The 23071-nt window shown below is 33.3% G+C and overlaps 3 protein-coding genes across 3 annotated transcripts; 1 reads left to right on the plus strand and 2 right to left on the minus strand.

Annotated features, from left to right (window-relative positions):
* The first annotated feature begins 1525 nt into the window (after positions 1 to 1525).
* On the plus strand, positions 1526 to 5207 carry LOC105952183 (serine/threonine-protein kinase AtPK2/AtPK19). The gene is made up of 6 exons (XM_012975705.2): positions 1526 to 2508; positions 3304 to 3386; positions 3484 to 3604; positions 3687 to 3860; positions 4482 to 4589; positions 4694 to 5207. Exons 1-6 carry the CDS (start codon positions 1816 to 1818, stop codon positions 4979 to 4981), a joined length of 1467 nt encoding a protein of 488 aa, XP_012831159.1. The 5' UTR covers positions 1526 to 1815; the 3' UTR covers positions 4982 to 5207.
* Positions 5208 to 7598: 2391 nt separating this feature from the next.
* Positions 7599 to 9700, minus strand: LOC105952131 (transcription factor MYB1R1). Its single transcript, XM_088823489.1, has 3 exons — positions 9184 to 9700; positions 8466 to 8674; positions 7599 to 8104 (listed from the first exon to the last, which is right to left on the minus strand). The coding sequence occupies exons 1-3, from the start codon at positions 9455 to 9457 to the stop codon at positions 7823 to 7825; spliced, it is 765 nt and encodes a 254-aa protein (XP_088679615.1). The 5' UTR covers positions 9458 to 9700; the 3' UTR covers positions 7599 to 7822.
* Positions 9701 to 16193: 6493 nt separating this feature from the next.
* On the minus strand, positions 16194 to 21118 carry PTAC2 (plastid transcriptionally active 2). The gene is made up of 4 exons (XM_012975704.2): positions 19123 to 21118; positions 17606 to 17920; positions 16947 to 17054; positions 16194 to 16850 (listed from the first exon to the last, which is right to left on the minus strand). Exons 1-4 carry the CDS (start codon positions 20961 to 20963, stop codon positions 16535 to 16537), a joined length of 2580 nt encoding a protein of 859 aa, XP_012831158.2. The 5' UTR covers positions 20964 to 21118; the 3' UTR covers positions 16194 to 16534.
* Between the last annotated feature and the right edge of the window lie 1953 nt (positions 21119 to 23071).

Raw genomic sequence — 23071 nt, forward strand, 5'->3', positions numbered from 1 at the left:
TCGTTTTGTGTAAAAATGCAGTTTCTGATGCACCACAATCTGATATATACAAGCAAAAAAACACATCGTATCATCCTGCTTCAAAATGTGGAGCTCGAATGGGATAAAACGGGTACAAAGGTGATAATATTTTATATAATCTAGAAGATTCCACTGAATTTGAAACCGCAAGGATGAACATGTAAAAGATTTATAGTTGATGGGTGGTTATAATTACCCAAATAGGAGGGGATTTTCGTAATTTAACCATACCTCAGGGGTGGTTGTAATTTATCCTTTATAAAATGTATTTTTCTTTATTAAATTATTTTAGTAATATCTAGTTTAAGTGATTATGTTTTATCACATTATACATTACATTAGTTACAAATAGCTATTCTAATCAAACAATTAAAATAATAATAATTATATAATAAAAGGCTAAAATATATATAACAAGTCATTGCGTGCGAGTAGGTAATTTTGCAGGTTTGAAACTTAGGTGTTCATCTCTATATAACATCGACTCCTACAAAAATCACCTACTCGCACGCAATCACTTACCTCGTGTCCTCATTTAATATAACCCACGTGGATGATACCATATCAATGGCGAACTTGTAAAACACTAATTATTTACAATCCGACAATTTAGTTGTGAATATCAAATGTGAAACTCAAAAATTGATTGAAATTTGGAAATTAAACTTTTGAATATGTTAAGAAAATGTGGTAGTAAATTTCTGAAAATTCATTAAAAGTTAAAAAAAAAAAAAACTTATAAGTTATTTAGAAGTATTAATAAGCTTAAAATGCAGTAGTGATGATTGATGGAATCGGCTGCTTAGATTTTCACCCAATATTCACTTAATTTTCTCGCATCTTAATTAGTAATTCACTTAATTTCACTTTGCACGGTCGAAATAAATTAATAGCACTTTATACCTTCAAAAACACAATAAATCATGCATAATGCACTGCAAATGAATTTTGAAAGCTAATATATAAAAGTAATTTAATATTTTTATTAGTATTTTTTTAGGAAGTCAAATGTCAAATCAATATTTTTAATCCATCAATAATTTTGTAACTATAAAGTGTAAAAATAAAAATACATCTCATCAATATATTTAAAAATTATATTTTTTACCACAAAAAAAAATATTATCACGGGAAAAATATCCTTCAGCTATTTCGTCATCAAAATATCTAAAAATCATATTTTCTTGCAAATATCTCTACCACCAATTACAGCTAAAAGATCCATTAATCGAATAATATAAAAAATTATTTCATTTTATTTTGTAAGAAACTATAGTTTTTTTTTGTCTTCCAATAATCCAGTGTGCTTTTTATTTTTCCTCGAAATTAGGTTCGATGTTGCAGAAAGTAACAATTTAATTTGTTAGTTTTCACCTCGGAAAAAAAAAACCAATAAAAAAGTAAAACTACCTTCATTATTCAATATACGGTGCATTTTGAATGATTCATTGTGTTTTGAGGTTTTGAGTGTTATTATTATTTTTGAAGGGTGTAAAGTGCAATCATTGTTTTTTAAGGGTGTAAAGTGGGATTAAGAAATTTATGGCAATGTAACAGAAATCCAGAACACCTTCTTCCTCCCATCCCTCATCTCTCTCTCTCTCTTCTTTCTCTCTCACACACACAGACACACACAGAGAGAAATCTCTCGCAAAAATGTAACCCATGTAAAATTCTCAGCCCGCCCACTCTGGCTGGCTTCTTCTACACCCAATTCCCATACTCTCTCTCTCACACAAACACACACACAGAGAGAGAGATTGAATTCGTGTAAAATTGGATTTCTCCATCACCATGAACGAAAACAATACTCTCTCTTCTTCTTCTGCTGCTCCGTTTCAGAAGAAGGCTTTCCATTCGATACTAGCATCGCGGCTCACCCACCTCCAAATCCCTTCCTCCGCCGCCGCCGCCGAGGATCCCTCCCAAGATTTCGAATTCTCCGACTTCTTCGGCCCCTCCGCCGCCGCCTCCTCCTCCCCATCCTCCTCCTCCTCGCTCTTCCTGAGGGACCCACCAGTTATACACAATCGCTCCCATTCATTTGTGGGCCCCTCCCCTCGTGTAACCCTCTCCAGATCCCTCCCGCCCTTCGAGCCAGATGAGCTCTACTATTCTTCCTCCGACGACGCCGCTAATAGAGACTCGAACCACGAATCCGGTGAAAAGGGCGGCGGCGGAATTGCTTGTGGTGGCGGCGGAGATTCGATTGTTGAGGAGGTGAAGAAGGTGGGCCCGGGTGATTTTGAGATTATGAGGATGATTGGTAAGGGCGCGTTTGGGAAGGTGTTTCAGGTGAGGATGAAGGCCGAGAGTGGCGGCGGCGGTGGTGGTGGTGGTGGAGATGGCGATGGGATATTTGCGATGAAAGTGATGAGGAAGGATACGATAATCAAGAACAAGCATGTTGATTACATGAGGGCCGAGAGAGATATTCTCACTAAAGTGGTGCACCCTTTCATCGTGCAGCTCCGCTACTCGTTTCAGGTAACTCCCTCTCTCTCTCTCTCTCTCTCTCTCTCTCTCTCTCTCTCTCTCTCTCTCTCTCTCTCTCTCTCTCTCGATTAGTGTGTTTTGATTTTCTGCTTAGTTTGAATTATGGTATGGATGAGAGGCGAATTCGATCGTTTAGATGATGGATATGGTGTTTAGTAGTGTTAGCACTAGTGTTAGAAAATGAATAAAAAAAACGTAAAAGTCGCCATGTAGACTAGAAAAAGCAAGTAGACGTATCGAGAGACCGAGATAAACTTTTCTCGAGCTAATAGGAACTTACAAAGAAACGTCGACCATGGCAACAAGAATCCCCCTATTGAACCTCCCAAGAGTATTTAGGCAAATTTTGATTCTTTGACAAATTATGTTGCTAAAAGTGATTATTCGCCATCCGCCTTAACTATTCCACGATTTCCGTGCACAAAGATCGATTTTTTAAGCCATAGACGAGTGTGTTTTACAGCGTAGTTATTTAGTTGTGAGCATATAATATACTTGGGCCTCGTTTGGTTGGGGAGATTAGCAACGATTAACTAAATAATAGGACTTTCTTTGATGTTTGGTATCCCCAATAACTTTCCGGGTCGACCCGCAAATATTATGTCATCATGACTTATCTAGCCTTCCAGGCATGTTTTTTTATCGGATAATCGAAATTCCAATGATATAATTGAGTTTCATTTAGATTATTTTAATCTTATTTTGACTAATCTTATCTTGGCAACCAAACGAGGTCTTGGAGACTATCATTGGTTCCTAACTAGTTTACTCTCTGTAACCCTACAGACAAAGTCGAAGCTGTATTTGATTCTCGATTTTATAAACGGGGGCCATCTGTTTTATCATCTCTACAGGCAAGGGATTTTCAGGTACCGTCTTTTTCTTCATTTTCTTTAACACCAAATACGATTTTGTTTCATCTAATTAATTCCGGGTTTTTTTTTTCGGTTATGTGTGTTTGGGTAGTGAGGAGCAGGCGAGGGTTTATACGTCGGAGATTGTATCAGCTGTTTCGCATCTCCATGAACGTGGGATTGTGCATCGAGATCTAAAACCGGAGAATATTCTCATGGATGCCGATGGTCATGTATAATTCTTTAATCCTCCTACACAAAGAGTAATTTAATTTGCTTATTTACTAATCGAAGTAGTTTTTTTTTTTTTTTCAGGTTATGCTAACTGATTTTGGACTGGCTAAGGAGATCGATGAATCGAGCAGATCGAATTCTCTGTGTGGGACGACGGAATATATGGCTCCGGAAATATTGCTGTCGAAAGGGCATAATAAAAATGCTGATTGGTGGAGTGTTGGTATTCTTTTGTATGAAATGCTCAGCGGCAAGGTAATTTTCTTGAAATTCAATAACAAATAAATTAAAAATAAAATTAAATAAAAGGAAAAAGCTTTTGCATTTTCGTACTGATGTTGGAAGCTCGCCTTTTTTTTTTGTCAAGGAGACGCATTTTTTTTGGGTGAAGTGATCTTGCAATGTGAACATGAATATTTTCGATCTTGGAACGATACTTTTTATTTCAAATTCCGAAAGTTCCGATTTTTTCGGTTATTTTTTGGAACCAAATTGGAATTGATATTCGATTCGGATTTTAATTTCCAAAAATATTTCCGGAAGTTCAATTTTTTTTTTTCTTTCTGAAAATTATACTTATAATATCAATATTATTCTATTATATAGGTGACTAAAAAAATGAAAATTTTGAATTCTGCCTATTCCGATAAAAAAATTACGAGTTTGGAACAAGTTTTTTCATTTCAATTTCCAAAATTCGGATTTCCAATTTTGTTTTAAACAGAATTGGAATTGGTTTTTTCACTTAATTTTTTCTTTCCGAAAGTGCTAATTCCAATATGATATGTCCGTTTTCCACCCCTCTAGTGCTTGCATTAAGAAGGTATTATAGTTATCGTAATTTGAAAATCTGATTTTAATTTATATATTTTTCAGCCACCATACACAAATGCAAACAGAAAGAAGCTCCAGGAGAAAATCATCAACGAAAATTTCAAGCTCCCACCTCGATTAACAAACGAGGCTCACTCTTTGCTCAAAGGAGTACGATTCGATTCCCACATTTTTCATCTGTGTGAATTTACACACTTCAAAAGGTGTAATGCTAATCTCTTTTTTTTTTTTTTTTTTTTTAATTATTTCCGTAGCTGCTGCAAAAGGACCCGTTGAAAAGGCTGGGAAGTGGGCCCAAAGGAGCAGACGAAATAAAATCGCATAAATGGTTTAAGACGGTTAATTGGAAGAGATTAGAGACAAGAGAAGCATGTCCGAAATTCAGACCAGACGTGACTGGGAAAGATTGCACGGCTAATTTCGATAAATGTTGGACGACAATGCCCCTAGACGACTCCCCTGCTTCTACGCCTACTACGGCTGAGGAACACTTCCATGGCTATACTTACGTTGCGCCTAATCCTTGGCTCTCGTCGAAATAAAAATTTGTGTTAGCCTTACAAGATTATTAAAAGTTTTTGATGTAGTAATTGAGTGTGTTGAGAATAGGGTTTTTTTTTTTTTTTTTTTTTTTATGTAATCTTGATTTCTAGCTAACTTATTAGCTATTTATTCTGGTGAATTTGAACCCAGAGACAATGAGTTGTACACAAGAAAGAAAAAGAAAATAAATTCGCAAAATGTAATTAATTGTTTGCATGCTTTTAATTAGTAACACAATTATATGATATAAATGTTTCTATTTATGATATAGACAAGTTATATTAGTCAAATGGTATAGATTATAATTAGCATTTATTGACTTCTAGCAAATAAAATCAAGAAACAATAGTATGGTGTTCCGAAGGGGATGCGTGAATTGGTCCGGGTTTGAATTCCCTTGATTAACTGTTGATGGGTCGATTTTGTCAGCTTTGTGCGGTTATGTTTCTCGTATTGTACGAGGATGTACGTCTAACCAGTGCACCTATGTAATTAACTCCGAGTTCATTTATTATAAAAAAATAAAAACAAACAATAGTATGGTTTATTAGTACTCCCACTAGTGGCAAATCAAAATCAATAGCCAATAATATGACTTTGGTCACCTGGCAAGAAAGTGATAATAAAATCTCATAATTGATTTATTTCCCAATATTAGAAAAACATTATCATAGGAGACTCTTTTGTTTAGATGTGCAAATTAAGTGGCTTGGATTAGGATTATTAGATTTTTTTTTTGAAAATTTAGAAATTGAAATGAAAAAATGCGTTAAAAAAAAATCTTTAGATCAAAATCGACGCAAAATTTTATTTTCTTTTCCATCTAGAATATAAACATACATTGTAATATTCGATATTACAATCGCCGTCTTCGAAAAGAATACTGAATTTTGGGAGTTATTTTTGAAAATTAAAATTGAATTAAAAATTAAAATCTCGTATATATATTCCAAATTCGATAAAAATCAATTTCCACTCCTACTTTTTCGGTCTAGGCTACTCGAATAATGTGAATACAAATAATTGTTTAATATGTGGATATTATATTAGATTACACCTGACATTAAAATGCTCAACGTGATGATGAATACTTGTACAACATCGCGCCACGCTACTCAGTACTCACATCAATATATATATATTATTCCCCATATTTTTAATTATATATTTATAATTAAAAAATATATTATTGAAATATGCATATATTTCAAGAATATTTAGGAATATGGCAATGAGTATTTCACCGTAAAATTTTAGGGTAAATTAGGGCCACAACTCTAATCAATTTATGAAAATTCCATTTTTTTAATAATTATAATTACAATCCTCAACTTATATTGCTTATAAAAAAACTACTCATTCAGTGGGTGGTATATATAACAACACCGTAAAAATTGATATATACAAAACATAGATGAAAAAGATAATCGTAATTATCCCAAAAAATTGGATTTTTGGTAATTTAATTTTTACCTCAGGAGAGCAGTCGTAATTTACCCTAAAATTCATTTTATCAAGGAGTATCTTGTATAAGCACATGGAATATTATGAGAATAAAATGCAAATTATATTTGTTTTCGAATAGTTAGAACATAGAAAATCCAAAAATCTCAACATAGATGTCGACACCATATATGCAAATGCACCATAAAAAATAATAAAAATAAAATAAAAAATAAATAAATAAAATAAATATTATCTGAAGATAATGCTAGATATTAATATCTACCACCCAAAGGGAACTAAAAGGCCCTACCACAACTCACCCACTACAATCAAATACTAAGAGATTAGACCTAATTTTCCATCCACATTTATATATAATATATAATATAACAACAATATAATATTTCTTCAACATTACTACATTTATTTATTTATATATAAAAATAAAATCCCACTTAAAATTGCTTAGAGTATGAATTGTTGGCTACTAGACCATGTCTTGATCATATTAATAGGTAGTCTATTTTGCCTTGCAATTGAATTTCTAGGTTTGATCCACTTTCATTTTATGAAATGATAAATACCGGACGATTTTTAGTAAATGCATATCAGTTTTTTTAATTATTAATCCCATTTCACCTATTTGTCGTCTCTTTAATTTTATTGTTGTTCTAAATAAAATTCTCACATTTCACTCCTATTTCTAAATTTATTACATTTAGTGTTGAATTTCTTTTAACCTAGGTTTTTAACTTTTAGAATAAAATTGGAGAAAAACACTAAACTCAAAACTTGTCATTGAAAAAATAGAGATTTCTACTTAGAGAGAAGAGTTTTTGGGTGATTTTTGTGCATTAAAAACAAAATAGATGGTGGGAAATTTTGACCTTGAAAAGCTTTATAAATCTGGAAAACGAGCGTCTACGTCTGCAGTAGACACTAGTCCGAGTTATGCTAAAATTTGATAAACTCATGTTTTGATGGAAAAAACGCAATATTCTGGTAACATAAAAGTTAAAAAAAAAATGGGATTGATGCTAGATTTTAATTCATTGAATAAAATGTCCTACGTTTACTAAAATCCCGATTGTTTGAAAAATAAAATAAAATTAATTAATTGCTCTACATTATGCTCAACCACACAAAAAAATAAAATAAAAAAGACAAATGTAATAAGCAAGAATCTAAAATATCAAAGCATCAAAGCAAAAGTACAAACAAACAACACCATGATATTTCTCTGGTTTTGTACAATGACAAAAGATTGAATTTCTAGCCAACTAATTTTGCCTAATCTCTATTTCTTGACATTCAATCCCTCTAATTTGATATTTTCGGTACCTTTTTTTTTACCAATTTTATTTTGTCAATACCAAGAAACCGATATCGAAACCTCAAGCAACACTTAAAACACTATCTCCACTGTTTAACATGTGGAAAGGTGAACCCATCCTTGATGGCTGATCTTGCCCTGATGAGAGTGATAGCCTCAGAGATAAAGAAGACGCCTCGTTTTTCACGTGTTGATTCGAGAACAAAACAGGGCCGAGCGAGAATCCATTCACATTCGAAGTTACAGGCAGCGGCATAGCCACCGTCGGCGGCGGCCGCGGCACCATCTGGACTGGGGTGTTGTCTTGATGGTTCTTGCTCTCTTCAGTTGCCATTGCAGTTACCTAATCAAACAAACACCATTGTTTCGATAAGAAAACACGAATCAAGAACATGGAAAATAGAGAAATTCTTCTTACTTTCGGGGTCGAAATTTTAAGAGTACTACATAACAATAAAATCGAAATAGAATCTTTAAAAATATCCACATTGGATGGCACTCAAGAAAGTTCTCTTTTTTCCTTTTTTTTCACTTTTGACCTATAAACGAAAAGTAAAGAGAAATAGTGCTCTCCACACCCATCTTAGAGAATGATTACATGTTGTATTTACTTTAGCAATCAAAATAAAACAGCCAAACAACAAAGGGGGGTTTCATATAAGATTCACCGGAGTAGATATAACTTTTATATAGGTTGTTATTACCGAATCGGTGGTGATGTCGAAGAGGCTAGAGCGGCGGCGGCGGCGGTTGAGGTTATTCCGGCGAAGGAAGTATTTTTGGGCGTGGCTAGCGACTTGCGTTGGTGTTCGGGTTTTGACGTAATTTCTGGAAATTCCTCTCCAATCACCTCTTCCAATTTTCTCCAATCCAATTAGGAATAGCTTGTGTTCTTCTTCTGTCCATGGAACTCCTGCAAACAAATCAAAATCAAAGAAATTGGATCAAATTGATTTCATAAAAACCTAGAAATCATGAAAATGAATTGATTAATGCCTTCTTCTTTATTTTAACCCAAAACCAACAAATTCAGATTTTTAATCAGGATTTTTGAGATTTTTTGTATATGAAAGTCAACATAGTTTATATCAGATGAATCCTTAAGAAATTGGATTTTCACCCCCAAAAATTGTTAATGTTAGGTTTTATTCAACCAAAAACTGGCAATAGATTTGTAAATCATAAAAAAAAAAAAAAAAAACAAAAAAAAAAAAAAAAAAAAAAACAAATTTCATCAATTAACGAAAAAATTGAAAAAAAAAATCATGATCAAAACGGTCAAAAATCATTTACAGAAATCTCAGATTCAAAAATAACAGCAGTAAATTGAAAAGTATATATATATATATATATATATATATATATATATATATATATATATATATATATATATATATAAAAGAGGTGAATCGGAGATCTGACCTCGCTTACGCTCAGGACCACCGGTGGAAGCCCGGGGCAGGGCATCGTCGGCGGAGGCGTAGGCGGCGGCGCCGCCATCCTCCGCCGCAACCTTCGGCGCTTCAGTAGTGTTGTTGACGTCGTTCGGATTGCTACAGTTGACAACAGGCTCGTATTCAGAGAGATTATTCATACTGACGCTCTTCCTCATCGGATCAACCCTGACTCTCACACCAAACAACATAATCTCGCCACCACCGGCGGCGGCGGACGGCGTCTCGCTGCACAGTGACATTATTCTCGGTAAGGATTCGAAATTTTTATTTTTTCTAAAAAAAAGAAAAAAATAAAAAAAACGGAATTTGGATTTTGACTGAAAATGAATGAATGGGAAAAGTGAGAGAGTGGGAGCGCAATTTATACGAGAGAGAGAGTAGAAAAAGCTTTGTGAAACAACGTGAGGTCCGTACAATGTAATGCTGGATATTTTAATTAATAATTAATAATTAATAAAACCCACAAATAATATTATACATACATGATGTATATAACTATATATATGTATATATAAGAGATAAGGGATAACCGGATAAGGAGTTGTTTGGTAGGAAATAATTCTTGATATAAGAAAATTTCATCGCTTGTTTGTCTAAAGTCTCCTATAGGTTTACACAAGATGATATATGTACTGCAATTTTTTATTTGTATTACAAACTATAAGATATATATGTTAACAATGGCGGAGTCAGCATAGTTTCAGAGGGGGCCGATGGCCCCCAATAATTATCGAATCCTTAATTTTTTATGTACTTTAGAAGAAAAAAAGTCATATATAATGAAATATTATCAGTCTCTCCTTATAAAAGTTTTAATGCATTTGATATGCCGGACTTAAAATCCTAGCTTCACTTGTGTATATGAACATACAATATGTAAAATATATTAATTTATAGGAAATTATGACTTGGTGAAGTCTATCGAGTGCATAATTAAACTTAAATTTAATTGTATGTATATTTTATGTTATGACTATCGTTTTTTGGTTTATTAACCAAATTAGACCTTGTTTGGTTGTATGTGCCAAATTAGTTTGGATTGATATAGCCTATTAATTTTATATGCACTAATAAATTATTCAGTTAGTAAGACATTCGATTCCTAAAACTATTATATAAAATTATTATGTTTGTATTTGGTATTTTGAATAATTTCTCAAAATCCATAATAGCACTAATTGAATCATATAATTTGTACTTTAGGGGTTATAATTGTTGTTTTTTTTTTAGCTATTCCTTACATATTTATTTTATAATGAAGGAGATCACTGCCAATCCTAAAAATATATAAGTGTACTGAGTAAACCTACACTCTCGTGTAATAGCTTGCAGACCATACGAAAGACGTAAACTATACTAGGCTGACAATTTGTGACAAACTCCACCTAGCGACAGTTGACAAAGGGGATTTGAATCTGGATAAACGAACTTTAAACACTTTGAATTTCGGCAATTAAATATGTCATTAGTCCATACTATTTACTCCACCTAATTTAATAGTATCATTTGAAAAAAGCTATAGTATATAAGTTGATTAACTATATGATAAAAATAAAATAAAATTAATTTGAAGAATTAAGGAATAGTATGTGTTTTAATTTGTTCGAAGGTCAAAGATAATTTCCCAAAGTGGAAAACGAGAAAAAAGAAAATATTTAAGATGTTGTATGGGGGTATAAGTGGAAACGGACGGCTAATGGAATTTTCGAATATCCACTTTGAGTGTTCCAACTCTTTTCACTTAATCAAAAAAAAAAATAAAAAAAAATAATAATAATAATAATAATAATCTAATTGTAATATTAGCATATTAAAGCAACAGTAGGCTAAATTTAGTCAATGTAGGCTTTCCTAATTTTTGTAAGCTTTTGGGACATCTATGAATGAATCAAATAAATTTAGTTACTTGTACAGTTGTACTCAATAAATCAATAAATAATAATAAAAAATAAACAATAAATAAAAAAAAATAGTTACTAATTATTTATGTCTATAGTTTGACAATCGACAAAATGATAAGGCCACGAGTCTTGTCATGCTAAAGAAACGGAACAAAACACTAAAGTCTCAAGCTTCATTATTATTATTATTATTATTATTATTATTATTATTATTATTATTATTATTATTATTATTATTTTTCTTAATGTTGATCAAGAAAAATATATTAGATATTTTTTTAGTTTACAAGAAGCTATTGGACTTAAATAATTGTACCTAGGTCTTCATTGATGGAAATTGTGTCGGCATTGTTTTGGTAATATAATATTCAATTATCTTAAATTTAATCAGGGGCGTAATCAGAAATTTTTTGCTTGGTGAGGCTGAGAATGTTCTAGATTTCGTAGAATGTTCTCTCGTTTGTAATTTCTGATGCGCCACAATCTGATATTAATAAGTCAAGAGACACATCTTATGATCATCTTATTACCAATTGACAAATTGCGAAGCTCGAATATGGTAAAATGTGGTACAAACTGGAAAATATTCCACATAATCTAGAATATTCCAATATATTCCAATAAATCATGTGGGTTTGTACTTGCCGAGACCTGTGTTCAGTCACGGACAACTCTATGTCGCACTCTCGAGAGTTAAGAGTCGAAGTGGCATAAATTTTTTGATTAACTTGGAATCTGGTGATACGACCAACGTTTCAAATAATATTGTATATAAGAAAGTTTTTCTACGTATATGAAGGTAATTCTATATACATAAAATTACAATATTCATTGACGATCTTTATTATCTATTATTTATATGTTTTGTTATGGACTTGCTATGGACTCCGCTCGCTATATTTCATGAATGTAATTTATTTACAATGATGTTATGCCATAAAACAGTTATATCGGTATTGTTTTGGTAACAATTTACATAGTTCGTATGTCCATTGTACAACATATGCAGGTTAGTTGCATTATTGGATTTGTTGCATGTGTTTAGGCGATTGGTATCAAACAATTCAAGTTTTCAACGCTCATGTCATTATAGTTGTACAAGTTTGGAATCAACTATATATTCGCTCTTTTGTATGCGGAAATTAAAACCTTCGATATTTAGTTTTTTCAATTATCTCGGCTTATTTCATCACTTACACCATACAAATTAATTTTCTTTGAATATTTTCTACTTCTTTCTTTTACTTATTAACAATTAATATTACTATTTCGAGAACTTTTTTTATTACTCAATATTTGTTTTACGATGAATACCCCGTGCATCGCACGGATGTAGTACTAGTTCCAATAAATTTGATACCACAAGGGTGGACGTGTAAAAAGATTCATAATTGAAGAAGTGATTTTAATTATCTAAACATGAGGGGTTTCTTTTGTAATTTGATGTTATCTCAGGGCTCAACAGTTATTTACCCTACTTTAAAAGAAAAACATAATTAGCCAATTAGGTATTATTAATATAAGATTAGTGGAAGCTAATAACATGTCTACATGAATTGATTCCAAGCACGGCAGCCAATACGGTACGATGATCCTAAAATAATTACTCTGATTAATTGCAAGTTGATATATATATATAAAAAAAATAAAAATTAAATGGTAATTATCTGAATAATTAACTGACAATTTTGTCTAAAACACCATATGGAGGATCTGTTTGGTCTCCAAGATTATTAATCAAATCATCTTCAATACTTTAAACATGATTAGCGGTGGTCCCTCCTCACTAATTAATATTTTTTAATACATGAAATATAATCTTTTAATTATTTCATAAAAATAAAAAAAATTTAAAGATTAGATTTATCTATCCTATAGCCTACAAGTTTTTTTTTTTTTTTTTTTTTTTTATAAGTTTGTAAGCAATAAGCTAGCAAATCTTAATCAACAGCTAAAGTCTAACTGCAATGCTTCGTATAATTAATACGATATCCTCTTAGGCTTCGTTTGGTTGGCGAGATTAACTATTATTATATAAATTATTGGACTTTGTTTGATGTTTGGTATCCTCAATAACTTATTCGCTCGACCCGAAAATATTATGTTATCATGATTTATCTTGTCTTTTAGGTAGTTTCTTTTTTGAATGTATCGGGATCCAATAAAACAATTTGGATTTTCATTAGATTTTCTGATCTTATCTTGATTAATTTTATTATGTCAACCAAACGAAGTCGTCTTAATTAGTTAATTCGGTAGATAATTAGAGGACGCTAGAGTATTAATAACAAGGGGCTTGACAATTTGACTAATTAAGAAGTTGGATATAATTGAATAAACACCCCAATTATTGCATAGGATATCGGTTATCTTTATTATTCAAATATATATATTTTTTTTATTTTAAATGTAACTTATAATATTTAAGAAAAGAAAAGATGTTATGCTTCTGTCAAGATTTGAAGCAAGACGTGTTTGGTGAATCTAAAAAATATTAAAATATTTAAAAGATTTTTAAGAGATTATTATTAAGGTGGTGTTTGTAAAAACTTTTTGAATTAAGAGTTTTTTTTTCATAATTTGTTTTTAGATGTTTGTAAAATTAATTTTTGTTTTTGCTCCTCTTAAAATAATCTGGGTTAAGTTATTTTTCAAAAGCAGCCCCAACCCTGCTTTTTCTATTTAAGTTCATTTTTTGGAATATTTGCAAACACCCTCTACTTTTAGAAATAATCACTTAAAACTGACTTAACTTGCAAACACTAACTTCTATTTTTAAATAATCATTTGCAAACACACCTAAGTATCATATTATTTAGTAAATAGTTTTGCACAAAATCTTAATTAATAGAAAATACTAGTGGTGAGCAAAGAAAACAAAAAAACCTAGAAACCCGAACCAAAAACCTAAAAATCGAGCCATTTCGAATTATTCGAATAGCAAATTATGGAAACATTTTTTTATGTTTGAAAAATCAAATTGGTTCATATATTATGCAAAGGGTCAATAAAACGAACCAAACCGAAGCCAAATTTCACTAGAATTATAGATAATATGGAGTAATAGACACATATTATTTATTACACACGCATACCAAATGCTTATTAATTGTTGTAACTTGTAAATCATACTCGATAATAATAATAAAATTCAATTTTTATTAATATTCGAAAAGTTTAAGCACTGTTTTTTCGACCATAAATTGCCGTATCACAACAATAATACTTACCAAAATTGACTTAGAAAGTTTAATCAACAACACCTTTGTTTTTTTCTTAGCATGCCATCTTTTACTTTGCTAGGTTTTACGTATGATAAATGAGATGGATTAAAACGTTTTCTTTGTGTCGAAGGAAATGTCGTAAGGAAAAAGTTACGGCGCACGATAAATTAATATATATTTGAGATATTAATATTAAATAATATAATTTACGAACAACTTAAACTTTTAATTAAGATATAAATACCAAACTAGCTAAACCTAATATCAATTATAGTTCATCATCTTTGGTAAAAATAAAATAAAATATATAACTTCAAAAAAAATGAAAATCCCAAAAAAGCCCACCAATACCATCTTTTTATATGTAACTTTTTGACTTTTGATTCCAATCAAATGAAGAAAGCAATATTTTTTTAATGAAAGTTAAGATTTTAGGGATTGAGTGACATTTTAAAAAAGTCTCTCTCTCTCTCTCTCTCTCTCTCTCTCATGGTGTTGCGTAAAGAGAATTATAATATTGTAATGATCCCCACGAAGGATGATAAGTATATTTAGGTCTCGTTTGATCAGGAAGTTTATACATTATTAATTAAATAATTGGACTTTATTCGATATTTGTTATCCTAATAAATTATCAGATCGACTCGTAAAAATTATGTTATTGTAATTTATCTTATCTTTTTAGGAAACATTTTCACTGAGAGTCTTGGTATCCGATAAAATAATTGAATTTTGTTAAATTATTTAATCTTATCTTGACTAATATTATTATTTTAATGAGCAAACATGGTCTTAGGATATAAAGATAAAGATAAAGATAAACCGTAGTTTATAACTTTATACAGAAGATGCAATCCACAAAATATTACACCATATTTGTCTGCCACGATGATTTTGTGTGCAAATTGCATTAGTTTTACATCTTTTTGACCATAATATATAAAATATATTTCCTTTGAACTCAACCACTGAAAAGGCAGCAAATTAACCATTATTTTATTGTCTTAAGAAATTCCAATTTGCAATAAATAATAATTAATAATAGCGTTGTAATAAATAGAATAAAGTTTGTACATAGTGGCAGATGGATGATGTGTTTTTACTTCAATATTGAGATTTTTTTTTTCTCTTTAGCTAATAGCAAGTTTCTGATCCTAGACAATAGCTGTCAATATCACATGGTTGTTGTGCTATCAATTTTAATGAAATTAAAAATTAAATTAAATTAAATTAAATTAAAATCCACATATACATTAGAAAAAAAATATATATATATACATACGAGTCTGCATGATTACGTGCAGATCATCGGTTAATTATCATCCGATGTATTTCATCGAATGTAACATCAAATAAACCTGGAATGATCAAATCAAAATACATGCATACTTTAGAAAAAAAAAAACGATCTTTTTCTGAAGTAAAAAAATTAATTCAAATTTTAATTCCGAACATTTCAGAAATTAAACATTTATTTCAATTTCAAAAAAAAACATTAGAATTTTTGGAAATCGTCCTACTTCTACATATATTTTGGGGCAAAAATGCAGTTCTGATGCACGACAACTGATATTTACAAGTCAAAAGACACATCTTTTGATCTTCTTAGCTTGTTTAAAAAATGTGGAGCTCGAATGAGGTAAAACAGGTACAAACTGGATAATATTCCACATAATGTAGAAAATTCCACTAAATTTAAATCACAATGACGTATAAGAAAATTCATGATTAAAAAGTGTGATTGCAATTACTCAAACGTGAAGGGTATTCTCATAATTTAACCTTACTTCGTGTGGGGGGCCGTAATTTACCTAACCACAAAAAAGAAAAAAAGAAAAAAAAACCCAGTATGAAACAATCATTCATTCGTCACATTCCATTTCATTATTGTTCGATCTAAGCTAGTTCCATAACTTACACAAAATATCGGTTAAGATACATACATGCATGTATGCACGTGTTTCCCACGTGCTTGTCTTTTAAGTGTTTTTTCTCTTTTTTTTCCTGCCACTACTAAACTAGACAACATAAGTGGGAAGCAAGGAGCACAAAACCTGTCCTATATCAAATGTCTGCTGCATCAGCATTATATAAGTCTCGAGCATGTAGAGACCTTCTTCCGTATCTATCTCCGATAACATAGAGTTGTGTCTTGAGATCCAACGAGCAAAAAGATTTTGTTTTCGATATTTCATACTCCGCTCGTCATAAGTTCCGTATTCGCCCTAAAACTTTTTTCCTTCGCATCAGAACTGCTGTTTTGCTTCACTTCTCTCGGGGGCGTTCTTGTCCCGGAAAAAGGAAACGGAGAATTACTCAAACCGACTGTGTTTTCGATATCGGCGTCTTTCGAAAATATCCGCTTAAGTTGAGACTTGTGACAGATAATTCGCCCCTTATTCCAACCAGGGAAACAGAATGACGACGACACGTCTTTCAGCAAAGAATAGACGGCTTTCGAAACCGGAAAATCACGTGTTATCGAGCTCCTTTCCATTTGCCCTCTTCTGCAAATAAATCCATAATCGAGATTGACTTTAGGTCAACTTTTTCGACGTCGAATATAAATACAACTTCAAGAAGGGAAAAAAAAAATCACTTACACCACAACAGCAGTTGCTAGTTGAGGAAGCTCCCCTCCGTTAATTAAGAGCTCTTGCATATCGTTCAGCCACACTGATGTTGCAGTGCACGCACCCCCAGGCCACATTCTGATTGGTCCAAAATAAATGATGTTACACATAAATAAGAAAAAAGAATATAAAGAAGCACCATAATAAATACTGAAATGTCAAATGTCGTCTCAATTTTACTAATACTGTTTTGACTTTGAATGTGAATTCGACCCTTTTCTAGTTTGATTTTGGCAAAGTTCGAATCACAGAAAACGTAGTCCTTTGAGATAGCTTTCTAATCCAAATTGAATCAGCTAGATTGGATGTCGGGTACAAAGTTATGCATGAATGAATTACGTTTTGAATTTTAGATAACTCAAAACATTAAAGTTGTGGGACGTGTTCATTGATTCATGCATATCTTTCTCACCCGACATCCAATCTTGGTGATTCGAGTTGGATTAGAAAGCTAACTCAAAGAACTACAAATTCCGTGTTCTGAGTTTTGCCAAATGCAGCCTCGAAAATGGTCAAAAATCATGATTGAAGTCGAAACGGTATTAGTAAAATTGAAACGACATCTATCACATCGACACATCCCAATAAATAACATAAAGACGGAGAGAAATGGAGAGATCATAACATACCTATGAACATCTACGGACCATATGAGTTTGTTCTTACGATATAGTTCTGGATATAGGCCTCTTTTAGTTGCTTCGGAAAGCACTTTTGCAGCTCTTTTTTTCTGGCCTAAACACCAAAGTGCTTCTAGAATTGTGTTGTAAAACCTGATTCCCAAACCACAACCCTCGGAGTTGAGTTTGTCGAATACGTACTCTACCATTTGCCAATTACCGGCATCGTCGAAATCTCCTTTAATCATCTGCCCTATGACTTGGTGAATATTGGATGTCCTGTTTGTTTGCATCTCGTTTATTAATTCATTGGCCATGTCCCACCTGAAAATAACAACATTAAATGAGTCTCGAAACATAAAATATGGATAATTTATGTTTTTCTTTACATTTTACTGTCATAAATAGTTAAATAACACATGACATTCCAGTTTTCCTACATGAAATGCATGCAAGTGTAAGAACACAGTCCGGACAAATTCCAGTTCGCAGTTTCCCATTTCCGAACTCTTAAGTTGTTGTAACGTTTAGCATGCAATCTTCTGTTCCTGTCAGCTGAGTTATCTCTTCATTCTACGATTCATAGATTTTTTCAGTAACTAGGGTTGTTTAGACAAAATAAAAACCCCCATACTCTTGATGCTTTCATTCTTTAAGATCACCTTCATTTATTCCTAGGGTAAATTACGGCCACCCCCTGAGGTAAGGTCAAATTACGAAAAAAATACGAAAAAAACCCTCAACTATGAATCTCCTTCCACGTCCACCTTTATGGTGTCAAATTCAACATAATCTTCTGGATTCCGTGGAATGTTCTCTAGTTTGTACTCGTTTTGTGTAAAAATGCAGTTTCTGATGCACCAGATATTTACATGTCGAGAGACACATCTTGTGACAATCTTGTTTCAAAATGTGGAGCTCGCATGGGGTAAAAGCATGGGGTAAAAGAGGTACAAACTGGAGAATATTCTACGTAATCTAGAAGATCCCACTAAATTTGACACCACAAGAGTGGACGTGTAAGAAAATTCATAGTTGAGGGGTGGTTGTAATTACCCAAACAGGAGGGATTTTTCGTAATTTGACTTTACCTCAAGAGGATGGCCGTAATTTACCTTTCATTCCTAAGGCCCTTACAGGCCTTCATTCTAAACCAAAATCAACAAAAAACGTACAATTCAAGACACTGATACATCGAAAATAAAAGATGCACTAGAAAACGAGATATCAGGAGAGGGAGAAATTCGTTTATTTTCATCTCGGTCCTCCCTTAAGGCCTCATTTGCTTCAGAAAATACGATGTGACAGACAAAGATCAAAATAGAAGCTTTTAACACAATAACTTGGCTTCGGTCACATTGAAATTTCAATCGTTTCTCTTGTTATTTAATCAAGTAGATCATTCTCTTTAAAAAAAAATACGTTCAGTGCTATAGTTGACGTAGTTCTACAGTTTTAACGGAGTAATAACGACAAAACATCCATATAGAAGTGAATAAATGAACAAAATAGTATACGGTTCTGACCTGTCTGCTTTTGCATATACCGCCAGCATCATACAATAGCACATGACACTCGGTTGTATACCCAACTCCTTAATCTGTCGAAACTGCTCCTCGCTCTCATCGACAAGTCCGACAAAGCAATAGACACTCAAAACCGCCTCGAGAGTATATTCATCGGGGTCACACCTCACCTTCTCCATGTTGACATAAGCCTTTATCGCCTCCTCGAATTGCCCCCCCTGCCTATACGCTTCGATGACACCATTCAACGAATCTCTATTTCGTGGAACGCCCAACTCACTCATCCTCGACAAAATAGCTTCACTCTCCTTGTAAAGCCCACCTTTTGCAAAGCTATGAATCAGAGAATTATATGTCTCGATCGTCGGCATACTTCCCACTTCGTTCATCGTGTTGAAGGCAACAAGAGCCTCTTCGTACAGAGCTGCCTGACCATACGATTCGATCACGCCCGTGTACGCTTTGCAGCTCGGCACCAAACCTTTCTCACTCATATGAAGCAAAATCCTCTTTGCATCTTCGTGGAGCCCGCCTTTCCCACAAGAGTAAATCAACCCCTCGTAAGTCTCCATATTCGGCTCCACGTTCTCCTCCACCATATCGTGGAACAACGTCACCACCTCCTTAAAATAGCCTCCTTCACCGAAAACCTCGATAAGTATATTGTACGTATCTGCATCCGGCTCCGTGTTGCTCACTTTCATTTCAAGAAAAAGCTCCCTCACTTCATCGTATCTCCCGTTTTTGCCGAACAAGCTAAGCAGAATACTGTAAGTCCCGGCATTCGGAATGCACCCCGCACCCTGCATTTGTCTGAAAACTACCATAGACTCCTTTATCTTCCCCGAATGAGCATACGCATCCAATAACACGTTGTAACTCATTATCTCGGGCAAATTACCCTCTGCCTCCATCTCCCCTAGTAGCTCCGAAACCTTCTCCAACTTTTCCAATTTCCCAAACGTATCGACTAAATAACTATACGTGGTAATATCAGGCAAAACCCCACTCTCGTTCATCGTCCTAAACACCATCTCCGCCTCATCCCCCAAACCCCTATTCGAGCAAGCGCTCAACAATGTATTATACGTAACCAAATCCGGCTGAACGCCCTCGTGTCGCATTTCCCCAAACAAACTCAACAAACCCTCCCAAGAATACCCTCCCCTCGCACAAGCATTAATAACTGTATTGTAAGTTAAGATATTCGGCAAAATTCTATCTACCTTCATCCGCTCCAGCAACTCCATCGCAACCTCGTACTGGCCGTTCCGGCCGTAGGCGTTGATAATCGCGGTGTAGGAGAGCACGGTCCTCGCGACGGAGTGCGCGGCCATCTCGTCGAAGATCTCGGCGGACTTATCGAGAAGGCCCTCGCGGCCGAGGATGCCGATGATGAGGGAGTAGATGTGCTCGTTGGGCTTGCACCAAATCTGGCGCTGCATGTACTTGAAGAGGCGGAGGGAGCGCTGCCAGTCGCCGCGGAGGGCGAATTCCTTGAATACGAGGGAGAAATCGGAGAGGGAGAGCTTGTTCTTGAATGCGTCGAGGCACCGTGCGATGCTGCCGCGCGGCGGGAGGCTGGAGAGCTTGTTGATTAGGGTTTCGACGTCGTAGCTGTACTTGCCCTTCTCGACGGTGACGCTGGGATTCCCGAGGATTAGCTCCTTCGTCTTGGCCTTCGCGGCCACGGAGAGGCTGCGGCGGAGGATTGGGAGGTGGTGGTGGTGGCGGCGGCGGTGGAGGAATTCGGAGTGGAAGGGGAGGTGGGAGTGGGTGGTGGAGGTTGGGGTGAGGATGTGGAAGAGGGTGTGGTGGTAGGATAGGGCCAATTTCGTCATTTTCTATCTTCACATGTGAAGTGAAGTGAAGCTCTGAGTGTTGAAGCGGTAATGGAGTTTTTTGGGGGTTTAAGCCTTGGGGGTAGAAGGAAGAAGATATAACACGTGGAGTTTTGGTATTTGAAGATAAACTCAAAATTAGTTATATATATATATATATATATATATATATATATATATATATATATATATATATATATATATATATAGAGTAGTATAAACTAGAAGGGGTGAAACTGTAATTACGTGTAACTACCTAGCCTACAGTAGAACCTCGATAAATTAATAACCTTGCTTAAATAATAGTTTCTTTCAGTCCCGATTCGGTAAAAATCTACTAAATAATTAGTTCGATGATTCAATATTTCGCTAAATTAATGGAATTTTGCTAGTCCAGACTGTATTAATTTATAGAGGTTTAAACTGTACTAAGCACATATACACATGAGTGTGTGTGATTATGTGTAGATTTATAGTTCAAATTCAGTCAGTGTAATTAATCAGGTGTAGCATCTAATTTCCCGTAATTTTTGTAATTAACAAGTTCCGTAATATATAAATAAGATCCTAATTAAAATCAACACAAATCGAGCTCGGACTTTTTTTTTTAATCTTTAAATATAAGTTTCATATTTTATCGAACATAAATATAGATGTTTAAAATTAGTTAATTATGTTGATGAATCGGTTTCAAACGAGCTTTTGAAAATCAATCTGAAATCGAATAATTTTATTTACTTTGTGACCTGAAATTTTTATTTACTAATTTTGACATATGCCATGTTGTTAGTTTGCTTTAGTATTAGTTCAGAAATTTACAGATTTTCGACTTTTAAACAAGTTTAAAAGAAACGAGTAATAAAAATAAATTGTGAAGATTTACCTTAAAACCCTCAATGATGGGTAGGGGTGAAAGTCAGATGGATCGGATCGGAATTAGCCTTTTCGAAATATTTCAAAAAAAAAATCGAAAGTACAAAATCAGTTCCAGTTCCAATCCCAAAATTTTCGGAATCTAAAAATTCATTTCAATTCCAAAAGGCCCGGAAATTTTGGAATTTGGAAAAAAATCGAAAATGATGTAAGCTTTAAGATTTCAAAACTTAGCGGAAATTTTCTAAAATATTCATAATATTCCCAAAATAAGAACATCCACGTCCATAAAAGTAAAACTAATAACTTATAAATTTCAGTTCAAAAAAATAAATAAAAATAAACACAACATATTATCTAATAAAACTTCTAACAACAATTTATTATATTCAAATACTAAAAAAACGTATAGGTGTATTTTTCGGAAAAGGGGTATTATATAATATATATTATTTATAGGTGTATTTTTCGGAAAAAATTGGAATTTTTCAGAATTAATTTTGTAAATTAAATTAGATCGAAAATCGAAAATTTCAAATTTATTTTATATAATTCCAATCCAAAAAATGGAAAAATTTGAAAATCGGAATTTCGGAACTCGAAATGAAAAAAGTTATTCCAATATCGAAAATTTTCGGATCGGAACCGACGAAAATTGGAATTTCCGTTCTAACTAGCACCCTTACCAATGACTCCCTTAATTAGGAGGTAAAGTGTATCGAGAAAGATTATTGTTTAACTAATTTTATATTAAAATGGACTAGCTTTGATTAATTCACGATACCAATGTCGTAAGAATCCAACTCTAACCAAATAAGTCCATGGCCGTCCATCGGCTCATCCATCCTACCTTTTGCTGCTATGCTACGTAAGGTACCTAAGCTTGATAACATACCCGGTGTCTACACATAGTGAGGTTGGTCCGACGAGCCTTCTAACTAGTTCTACACTAAGTAAGATGTTTGGTTACTTATATTAGATTTAGCATTAAAATTATTTAAAATTAGGAGTATAATATGTAAATATAACTTCTCAATAACATCACTAATTTAACAGTAAGAATATCCTAATTAGTAATATTTATGCACAAAATTGTGTTTATTCCTATTTAGTGGCTACTAAATTTTCTAGTCCACAACAAACAATCCCTTAACTAGTTAATAGAAAAGGAAAATAGAGTGAAACACTTTACGAATTGACCATACTCCATCTTTCTCATATTATTTGTGGTTTTA

This window comes from Erythranthe guttata, chromosome 9 (assembly GCF_056151865.1).
Source record: "Erythranthe guttata isolate IM_541 chromosome 9, IM_541, whole genome shotgun sequence".
Lineage (NCBI taxonomy): Eukaryota > Viridiplantae > Streptophyta > Magnoliopsida > Lamiales > Phrymaceae > Erythranthe > Erythranthe guttata.